The sequence below is a fragment of the Hesperophylax consimilis genome, chromosome 6 (assembly GCF_061612785.1).
Source record: "Hesperophylax consimilis isolate HC1 chromosome 6, BYU_Hcon_1.0, whole genome shotgun sequence".
NCBI lineage: Eukaryota > Metazoa > Arthropoda > Insecta > Trichoptera > Limnephilidae > Hesperophylax > Hesperophylax consimilis.
The window spans coordinates 2,351,393-2,363,597 of NC_142841.1; the positions used below are offsets into that span (position 1 = coordinate 2,351,393).

Consider the following 12,205-nt stretch of genomic DNA (forward strand, 5'->3'; position numbering starts at 1 on the left):
TAAAACAAAATAGTATATTATCTGAAAATCATCGGTAAAACAAAATATATATTATCTGAAAATCATCGGTAATACGAAATAATATTTTATCTGAAAATCATCGGTAAAACATGAATGAGCCTGTTGGGCTTAAATTTTAATTATTTATACTTATATAAATAAAAATGTAAGTGTTCGTTTTTAACCAATTGCTTTGAAATTTTGACAAAACGTTGCATTACAACACGCGTATGTTTTTGTGTACCTATATTATACAGATGTCACCTGTGTGGTAAAAACAGGTTATTTATTAAACAGCGCCATCTGTTTCTCTATCTCTACAGACTGAGCCACAGCAACGCGTGGCGGGGTACAGCTATTTATATAAATTAATTTAAAAAAATGTAGTATGATACAGTTAAATATGACCGAAGGAGATAGGGTCCCATTAGCTCAGTTGGTAGAGCAGCGCCCCGGCAAGGCGAAGGTCCTGGGTTCCGTTCCTAGATGCGACCGTATCTTTTTATTTTTACCTGTTACAAATTTTTGTTAAAAAATCACTTATATTTATTTTTTTTTTTTTTTAAATTTAATATTTGAAAAAATATATTTTTACATAGATAAGTATACAGGATAAAAAAAGATATAAAACAATAGAAATTAAAGTAGCCTTTCCTCACCATAAAGAGACTCTTGTGTTTGGTGAGGGAATTCTAGTTCAATTATGTACATGTTAGTATTAAGGTAAATAATTTATAAAGAAACAACACAAGATTTAAACAATATTACTTCTAGATGTAAGTAGTAAACGTATTTTGGACTTATAATAATTAGGTAATTTCTTAATTTAAGGTGAAATTCCTGAATATTTTCGATATTTTTAAAATTTAATGGAAGGTTATTAAAATAAATTATGCCTAAATTTTGGGATTTTAATAGTTAAAAATATGTCTTCAATAATTAAAAATAAAATAAAGTTAGATAGCGAACATATCAAACATAAAAAGAAAGACAACCTGCTAGCATTAAGTCACCGCATTCATCTTTCCGTATTCGTCTTATTGTAAGCGAGTAAGCGTATTATGCCATCTCAGTCATACACATTATTTGGAATGTAGTAATTCGTCGCAACTTTTAAGTACGTAAACGCTGCTCGGCCCTTTATCTATTTCATCCATAAACACGCATTACGGTTTGAATTAAAAATTTACTGGAAACATAATAGTGCTTGTTATTGCCGATAATAACGTGTCTATTTGTATTGTAATATCATTGCATTGAGGGGATTTTCTAACTAAAACGAACCAAACATTATTGTTATTATTATCACAAAATACGTTATACGCACGGTAAAATATATTTCCTTTTGTATTTTCCCGGTATAAAATAAAATCGTTATTCAAAGTAAGTGAGAATATAACGCAATTATTTTATTTTACAAGCCATATTAGAAATATACGACCAGTAGGTAATAATTCATTGTAATCATGAATATTCGGAAAATAAATAAAGTTACACCCACATACGTTTTTACGATCTTGATTTTATAACCGAGGAAATTTTTGCTATTAAATCAAGGAATTTTATGATGTCATTTTATTGTTTTCACTGATAATTTTGTGGAAATTATGTTTTATTTTTAACAACATTTTGTTTGGAAATAAACATCTGTTTAGCGTATTTATTTTACGAGCGACGCAATATCAAACGAAATTGCCTTCAGAAAGCGGTACATCTGTCATATGGACGCATAATAACAACATTGTATGAATATTTTGATAATCATTTAGGTTTTTTGACGAACCAATAATTTTCTTCTCTCAATCGATGTTTGACAATGACTTTGAAAGAAAAACACTTCTTAAATATCTGTCACTAAAGGTTTTTTGTTTCTTCTGAAAACAAGGTAGGTAATTCTAGAGTACTTATTTCTTATAATATCATCTTGATAAAATAAGATTAAATATGTCTAGTGTAATTGAATTGTGAAACAAATTAAGTCGTTTGTAAATAGAGAAAAAATTATGATAAGTGAACCTCAAATCATTTTATTTATTTTTGCAAACTCTGTTATGTAATTTAATTACTTTCTGCCGTATTATTAGAATTCCACTGTAGTTAAAAAAATACTTCCTGGAATGATGGAAATGAAATTAATTAACAAGGGTGGATTTTAATGGTGCTTTACAAAAATAAACAGAAAATCATTTGAGAAAATGTTTTCTCTGGAAAGCAGGAGAAATAATCAGGGGAAAACACTTACATCAAGTTTCATAATACGCTATTTAAAGTACAAAATTAAATGAATATTTGATTACTTTAACCTTTCACTTATTGGAAGAGACCATTTTTTCCGATTCACACAAATAATAATAATTTTACAAATGCCTTACAAAGGCTATGAACGGAATAAGAAAATGTTGACTTAAATTTCGATTGTTTTCTTTCCGCAGTTCTTAACGTGTCGTCATGTGGGCGTGTACCTGAAATCACACGGTTCAAAAAACCTAATTATGTCGAAAAACATTTTCGGCACGTGCGCCTCTGATTAAGGGTGGGTGAGGGAAGATAAAGGGGGTGGGAAGGTGTTAGGGAGAGAGCCGGAGGTTTATCTCGCCTCAGCCACTAAACACAGCCCCTTTGTTAAAGGTTCAGGCTCAGTGGCATGTTCAGAAATAACCGAACCACGGATGACTATCCTGCCTGAAATTAGCTCACCAACTGTACAGAGGAAAACTTTATTAAAAACAAAAAAGGGAAGCTTAATGAACTCCTTTTTAAACTTGATTAAAAGAAAATTTTGCCTTTATATTTCACCTTTTGCCTCATTTTTCAAGGTCACTTTGATCGTGACTAATATAATTGCATCACTTTTGCTACACCAATTATGAATTAATTGAGTCATGGTCCAAGTAAAGTTGTATCACATATTGCAGATTTTTGCAAGTTTTTCACTTGCAATCAATGCAAGTGCATAATACAAAATATCCTTGATTTTCTAAACTTTTTATAATTAAATTGTTAAATGTTGAGATGTTTGTCGGTCTGATAATGTTATTTAGTGTCCATATAATGTTAAATCTGTCCCTCATCTACTATATTTGGTTATCCGCAGGTCTGACTTCCTGGCAGTGCGAGGTTTCGACGAGGACATTGTTGGTTGGGGAGGCGAGGACGTGATGCTGTACCGCAAGTACGTGCGCTCGCACATGAAAGTCGTGCGCGCCACGGACCCGGGTATCTTCCACATCTGGCACCCTAAGGTTGGTTATACAGGGCGCTTTAACTACCATTAGATAAGTGAAGACATCCTTGACAGGGGAGGCGAGGACGTGATGCTGTACCGCAAGTACGTGCGCTCGCACATGAAAGTCGTGCGCGCCACGGACCCGGGTATCTTCCACATCTGGCACCCTAAGGTTGGTTATACAGCGCGCTTTAACTACCATTAGATAAGTGAAGACATCCTTGACAGGGGAGGCGAGGACGTGATGCTGTACCGCAAGTACGTGCGCTCGCACATGAAAGTCGTGCGCGCCACGGACCCGGGTATCTTCCACATCTGGCACCCTAAGGTTGGTTATACAGCGCGCTTTAACTACCATTAGATAAGTGAAGACATCCTTGACAGGGGAGGCGAGGACGTGATGCTGTACCGCAAGTACGTGCGCTCGCACATGAAAGTCGTGCGCGCCACGGACCCGGGTATCTTCCACATCTGGCATCCTAAGGTTGGTTATACAGCGCGCTTTAACTACCATTATATCAGTGAGGACATCGTTGACTGAGATATGAAGATGTGATGCTTTACCTCAAGTACGTGCGCTCATACATGAAGTCGTGTGCGCCACGGACTTAGGCATCTTCCACATCTGGCATCATAAGGTTGGTTGTACAACACGCTTTAAATATCAGTTAGGACATTAATCCAACAATGCTATTTATAATGCCATTACTTTTGTGCTTTTTCAATATTCAAAACAAAGCAATGCTCTTTCCCTGCATAGTTCTCGCAACATTATTAAACTTATTTCCGATACCTCACCAACAAATAATTTTTTTTAAATCAAAATTTATGCTTCATGGATGCCATTAGATATTATTTTGCGAGCTAGTTGAGTAGTTTTGACATGGTACATCAAAATCTATGCTTCATGGATGCCATTGCCGAGATATTATTTTGCGAGCTAGTTGAGTAACTTTGACATGGTACATCAAAATCTATGCTTCATGGATGCCATTGTCGAGATATTATTTTGCGAGCTAGTTGAGTAGCTTTGACATGGTACATAAAAATTTAACGGAATTTCATGCAAAAAATATTGTGCACTTTCAAACCTCACTGTTTGAGAGTTCAAAGTTTTTTCAATATCATATATTATTAATTACATATACTCTGGAATTACGCTAAAAACAAAAGTAAAACAACTGGCATCCCACAAATCATGCACCTTAAAGACGAATCAGGCACCAGCGCTCATCAAGTATTTCAATTATTCTTTAAACACTTTCAGTCCACCTACGTAAGCGATATGGGTACAAACAATATCAGCACAATCGATGGTTCTACTTATATAAATAATGATTCTTCAATTGGTTTCATAAATATTGACAATCTAATGATCAATAAATACCTGAAAAATTTAGATGTTAGTAAGGGTGCTGGTAGTGACGGTATCTCGCCATATTTCATAAAAAAATGTGCCACAAATCTTTCTTACCCTTTAACTAACATATTTATAATGTCACTAAAAAAAGGTAAATTTCCCACAAAGTTAAAAGAAGCTATTATAATCCCTTTTCATAAAACAGGGTCAAAAATTAACATTGAAAATTACCGCCCAATCTCAATACTCACGGTATTTAGTAAACTTTTTGAGAGAATTGTCTACGATCAAATTTACACAACAATTGTTCGTAATATACAAAACCAACAACACGGATTTCTTCAAAAAAGATCAGTACTTACAAACTTGGTAAATTTTACGGAATATTTAACGTGCAATATGGACAATAGAAACCAAGTAGATGTAATCTACACTGATTACTCTAAGGCCTTCGATACGGTAAACCATTTCATTCTAATTCAAAAATTAAAACAATTAGGCATCCATGGTGACTTACTCCGGTGGCTCTCTTCATACTTTTGGAGTAGACTTCAAAGTGTCTTAGTTGAGGGAACAAAATCCAGCATCTTCTCTGTGCCCTCCGGTGTACCTCAAGGTTCTCATTTAGGCCCATTATTATTTAATGTGTATATATACGATATTCACAAATGTTTTTTTACATGCTAATTACCTAGCATATGCAGATGATAAAAAAATATACTTAGTTATTAAATCAATCAACGACTGCATTAAACTTCAAGAGGACCTCAATCGTCTCTTTGTCTATTGCGAATTAAACAAACTTATTATTAACATCGCAAAATGCAATAAATTAACATTTACACGTAATAAAAATAAAATATCCTATGTATACACACTAAACGGCACACATATCAATGAAGTAAATTATATCAGGGACCTTGGGGTAACATTGGATGTTAAATTAAACTTTATCCAACACACTGATGACATCATTAACAAAGCCAATAAAATCTTGGGATTTATAATTCGCATAGCAAAACCCTTACACAACATAAACACTCTATACTCCCTTTACACCATATATATTTGCCCGCACCTGGAACACTGTACACCGATCTGGACTCCTTTATACCAAGCCCATATCGAAAGAATAGAAAGAATTCAAAAAAAAATTTAAACACATAAATTATAAACTAAACTTACACTTCTCAAATTATACCGAATCCATTAAATTTTATAATTTTAACTCCCTCCAAACACGACATCTAATTTTTGATCAAATCTTATTATTTAAAATCCTAAATAACGGTCTGGACTCACCAGAACTTACAAATTTAATAAATTTTCATATTCCGTCTAGATCAACCCGACAATCTGATTTATTTTATCTACCCTCGTGTAGAACAAACATTCGAAAAAATTCCCCAATTCCTCGTATATGTGCACACTATATAAAAAAATTTTACAGCATTGACATTTTTGGTAATAACCTAAAGAAATATTGATATGAAGTAATGCGTACGATCGATTATTAATATGAGAGTATGGAATGTATCGGCAGCATCTCCTATCCTCTTCCTATTTTCCTCTTCATATCCTCTTCCTATTTTCCTCTTCCTCTCCCCTTCCTTTAACACCAAATTAATTTTAAGAAACTAAAATTTCATTTCTAATGCACTTTAACATAAGAAACTTCTGTGGCTTGACTTCAGTTAACTTGTATATTTATATCTATCACTGCATATTATATAAAAGCTGTTTGTTTCTTACAAAAATAAATAAATAAATTATTATTTCGACGACGACACCTTGTGTTAGTTGGGGTGGGGGAAATGTGGAGATGGAGTTCTCCCACGAAGGTCGGGCGTGTCAGGGTCTCGGCCATCTCTGAAATTTATTATTTTGACGTGACAGGTGTGATAAATCCATAATAACCTTCGCTGAATAACCTTTTCGCTCCTCTCATTGATGAAACTCCACACCTGATTCTTAGTATTCACACCTTTTCTTCATATTCCAAATAATAAAAGAACCCAGAGTTACCCAGAGTTCCCAGAGAACCAACGTCATAGATACGTATTTCTAAGTGGGATTTCTAGATCAGTTCTACTTCGTTACGAAGCTTTTGTAAATTACCAAAAATTTGAGATGATGCCTTTTCAACATATATTGTGCCATACATTTTGTAAATATTCAGAAGATTTTTTGATAAATATTCCATAAACGCAACACATCCTTAATATAAACATAAATTATTTTAAAAACACTGCCTTATTATTTCAATTCATTGATGGTCTTATTTGGTCAGTGGTTAAATTGACGACCTCCGTAGTCGAGGGGTAAGGTTATTTATAATTCGTGTTATTTCACAATTTACTATTTAAAAATAATATATAGTTTATTTGCGTCACCTTCCGTGTCGCGAGGAAGACAGAGTGGAAGATACTCTCATTATCGCCCTTGTGTAAGACCACCATTCAGAATTAAAAGGTTGCTTGAAATGTCTTTGGCCGTGTTTAGTTACCCATTCTGAATAGCCAAGGTTGGAAACAGTTGGGACTTTTGTGCGGTTTCACGTTTAAAAAATAAACAAAATTTTATTGAGGAATAACTAGTTCAGTCTCGGGAGAAGCAAAATAATTCATTACAGCATGCAAAATTACTGGGTTTTGTATGTTATTTTTACTATTTTACTTTTACTAACCCACACTAAGAACCAATGAACTCAAAATAGTCCGTATATTTTAGCTGTTTTGTTTACGCTATGTTTTAACATATTGAATTTAGGTTTTTAGGCTAGTTTATTTTAATAAATTTTTTTACTAAACACAAATTAAGAACCTAAAAATTGGTTATTAAAATACATCATTCTGCTTCCCTGGAGATTGATACAGATTTCTTCATTGTTTTTAAATTGATACGCAGTTTTTTTATAATTATTTGTGCGCTTTAACGGTATCCAGCATATACTAAATCAATGGTATCCAGCGTATATATAAACCGATAAAATTCTCCTAACAAAAACACAAATTTGTGTATTTCATATTTGTACTGTCACTAATCACCTCGTGGGAAAAATAATTAAGCTTCCATTTGCTGTGCGATTTTATTTCCAGGCGACAAAGCAAATAATATCCATTCAATTTCGTCATACTGTCATTTTCAAATTCAACATATTATCTGCCAACTTCAAACGGTTACCAAAATCGCTTAAGCTTTAATATCACTCCGAGCGTTGCAGACATGATTAAAACTTCACATTATTTCAAATCAGATGAGATAATGTAATATATTCTTCAATCTGATTTCAAGTAAAACGGTCTGCAAAATTTCTTTGAGGATGGGGAATCTATTAGACTGCGAGATGGGAAGCTTTGAGCTCGAACTTAAATATTAAATTCAATATTCAATGATCTTAAATCATGAAGATATGAAAAATGGGCACCCGCTTGCATTATCCCGGGATGGGAGATTGCACAACTGCATTATGGAATAGCAAGGAGATGGGGAAGAAATTTAAACGTGACACGATCCCAGCGGTTTAAAGATTGAATTTTTGCTTGAGCTTTTTCAAAGTAGGATAGGTACCTTAGCGTCGCTTCAACAAATTCATTCATTTTTTTAAACACCTCGACTCCGGTGGTGGGTCTGGTTTGACCCAGTGTTTTTAAAAAAAAAGATTTTGCCGCAAATATCTCGTTTAGGCTAATTTCCTTTTGTCTATTCTTTCATCAAATATTTACCCATATTTCGACTCAAAAATGATTAAAATCGGACACGTTTTAAAAAAGTTATAAGAATAATTGTGTTTAAAAACACGCAAAAACTCATTTCTTCTCAGTTGAATTCGAGCAGCCGACGAAACAGCATATCTCTCGCTCTGTCCTTCCGTCTTTGTCTCTCAAAGTCCCGCGCAGATGTTGTCAACCATTCGGGCACATTTCTAGTATTGTGATTTTTGTTTGTTACTTTGGTTTAATTTTTTTTTTCGTAGCGTACGAACGCAATGGCAAAGCAAAATTATTTATCTGATAATGAGATCAAAAAGCTACTTAACAGTTCGAACAGTGAGATCAGTGATGATGGCGACTTGGAATTCGAAACATTAGATCCAGAATTTGAAAGTGATCCGGAAGAAATATTACTAGAGGAAATATCTGAAAGTGGAAATGGAAGTGATAATGAAGTTAGTGTAGGAAATTCGAATGAATCCGTTGCAGATCAACATTTATACGTGTCGAATTCCGGATTCCAATGGAATTCTGCGCAACCAGCCAGCTTACGTACCAGAAGCCATAACATTATTTCTTCTACCCCTGGATTGAAAAACGGTAGCCAGAACATAGTATCCATCAGAGATGCTTTTGATTTGTTTATTTCACATGAAATGGTGGAGGAAATTATTGAAAATACGAATAAATTCTGTCAGCTCAATCCGAAAAATTCCAGCTTTCCTAACATTACGAAGACAGAAATGTATGCATTTTTTGGAGTTCTTTTGGCTTCAGGAAGAAATCACGGCCGAAAGTTAGAACTAAGCGAACTTTGGACTACCGAGGATTTATTCCGGCAGCATTTTTTCCCCTCCGCTTTATCTAGAGATCGCTTCCGCTATATTTTTAGCAATATACGTTTCGATGACATTTATTGAATGATATAATATATCGATGAATTATTTTTGTGAATTTTAGCATTTTTAATATATTTTAACTAATAAAAAACTGTTAAACTTTTTATAATTGGTAGTGCTATATAATTATTTTGCCGCTGAATTTGTAATAATAAATCCATTTGGTGTTTTGTGTATGTATATAAATTTTATTAATCGTCGAATCATTTTTGTATTTTCGTATTTAGAATATTGCTTTTATTCCTTTTTTTTAAATGAAAATTGTTAATTTAAATTTGTTATATTGAAAAATAAAAGTTTTAGTATATTTTAATGTGTGTCATTCAATGGTTTTAATTGTGACAAATAAATGTGTGAGGAAGTAAATACTCAACTTGAATTTGAATGCCATTATATAATATTTTCTAATATTTGCATAAGCAATCATCGTTTAATATGGCTATAAATTGAATTTATTTTCTCTTTACACATCTTTCTATTAGAGGTACAGCCACAAGGAAATTATCAAATACGTGATTTATTTCTGGTATTTTAAATAATACACGATATTCTTGTAAATGCACACCATCGAAAATTTTAATAATTATAGAAATAAAAATGTTTGTTTCCGCTGACGAACGCTTCCTGTCCCCCTCTCCCGCGCTGCCCTCCTCATTCCCCTGACCATCGCCCGGCACCCGCATCGGCCGTCGGGGCCGTCTTCGATTCAGTCGTTGATTAGCTGTTGCGCGGGATGTCCGCGCCGCTGTATATCGACGAACCGCAAAATTTACGGAACACTAATTTCTAAAACTTTCATGTTCATACAAGAAACACAGGGGATATGTTATGAGTTAATGAGGAACTACAATAATATCATATAAAAGTAAGAATATGAACGAAAAATGCATAAAAAGCCTTTTAATTTCATCATTTCAGCCGGGTCAATCTGGACCCACCACCGCCGCATGTGTTTCATTTTCAACCTCCGGGTATTACGTGTTAAAACATCTTATAATTCAATCCAGCAGTCATGTGGCTTAGTAATAACTTAACACTTTGAATTGATTGAACTTTCAACGAAACCAGTGTTTTTTTCCGATAGTATTGTTTTAAAGATTTTTAAATAAATTGTAAATTATGTAAAACCGAACGTTTTTCAGCTTTTTCAGGATGGAATCTCAGTTCAACGCTTTTATCGACCATACTCTTCAGATGTTCCATATCTATCATCTAATATCTGTATCTGTGACGGGCGGAAGGCGTTGGTTTGATTTTTTCTGTAATATTCCTGTTTACAATTGATTTAGAAAAACTCGGCGTATAACGCGGGCAACGTCGGAATAAATATACAATTTTGACAACAAATGCAATGTCATAGATAACAGATCACAACTCAAAACACTGACCACATCTATTATAGTACTTTCCAACCATTTAGCCTAACAACGACTCCCAAGTTAAGAAAACTTTATTTCCACTGGCTCCAGACAGATTAAGAATTGCAAAGATTGTGCCGAGCATCGTGGACTTGAATAAATCAAAAATGATATCCACATCAAATTTGTTGCAGGTATGTTCCGGCGGCTCTGGAAGCCAGAAGCTGTCCGCAGAGCAATACCGCGCCTGCATCCGGTCCAGGGCACTGAACGAGGCCTCGCATGCCCAGTTGGGCTTCCTGGCCTTCCGGGAGGACATCGTCGCCCACGGCAACCAGCCCGCCCTAGCGCCCGCCCCTGGCCCCGGAGCCAAGGGAGGCGCCCGCCCTTCGGCTACCTGATCGGACCTGCAGCCGCACAGTAGCGACTTTTGGAAGATCGAGTTTTAAATATCAGCCCTCATTGTGATGATGGAGAATAAGAGGCAGTTGTGTTATATAGCAATTTTTCAATTTAGTATAATATTATATGAGTATGAGTTTTGTAACTATAGTATGCATCATTATGATTGATTTTGGAGGTAATAATTAGTGTTACACTTCCTCTTCCAACATGTTGACAGCCTCGCAGTGCCCATCATTAAGGCATATGTATTGACAGACAGTCTGCATTTTTTGTTGATTTTGGTTGACTGTTGTAAAGGAAATTGGGTGATAACAAGATATACAGCATCACAAAACCAGGGTCTTAATATGGTAAACCTGATTAATTAGAATATCTCCTGATTCTCAAACTCTTCATTTTCAGCTGATGATATTTTTGCATATTTAATGGCATCATCAGGATCATGTAATATTCTGCTGGAGAATGGTGGCTTCCATGAAGTTTTCATAAACTCCTGCTCTTGGAGCGTAGTTAATTAAATGAATTTATAATTCATTTGAATTTTGAGACAACAGAAAAATTTTCAAAAGATGCCACGTTATTTGGATTACACAATTAATTTCGATTCGAAATAAAACTTTATTGAATTGGTGCAAAGCATACAACACATTGATATAATATGTAACATAACTTGAGTATAGTAAACATCCATTGCATTTTAAATGACGACGGTATATTCGAGCTCGAAAAAAATAATTGACACTGGCCGGAAGGTTTTTTGTTAAAATTTCTGAATAATTCCAGGAAAGGAACACTACTGCCATCTCTTGGAACTCGATAAAAACCGAATCAAACTAGCGACTAAACATAAATGTTTGCAAAAATTAAAAAAAAAAAATTTCATTGGCAAAAATAATCTACCTAAATTTAGTTGACAATCGCTCAAGGGCTACAGAGCGATGTGGCCTAAATTTGGGTACACATCGTTCACGGCCACGAACCTAACAAATATTAATCATAAAGTCGAATTTTTCGGTTTTATTACTTCAATTTATAAATAATACTGTTATTATGTTTTACCTTTACTTCCATTGTAGTTTATTTTCCAAAAAGTTTTATTTGTTAAGATTTCATTAATTATTCAAATTATCAAGTGGAACTATGTACCTACTAAACCCTTTCGCGATGCCCACGTTAGTTATTTGATTTTTTTTCTATGAACCTTTGTATAATTAATTAATAATGCATACTTATTGTTTTGCTAT

At 34.2% G+C, this 12,205-nt stretch overlaps 1 protein-coding gene across 1 annotated transcript in view; it reads left to right on the forward strand.

The window, feature by feature from the left end:
* The window catches only part of Csgalnact (Chondroitin sulfate N-acetylgalactosaminyltransferase), a 315,839-nt gene extending 304,324 nt beyond the window's left edge, over positions 1 to 11,515 (forward strand). Inside the window, exons 8-9 of the mRNA XM_089632739.1 lie at positions 3,095 to 3,242; positions 10,751 to 11,515. Of these exons, the coding sequence (XP_089488865.1) occupies positions 3,095 to 3,242; positions 10,751 to 10,957 (355 nt within the window). The 3' untranslated portion in view covers positions 10,958 to 11,515. The remainder of the gene's footprint in view (positions 1 to 3,094; positions 3,243 to 10,750) is intronic.
* The last annotated feature ends 690 nt before the right edge of the window (positions 11,516 to 12,205 follow it).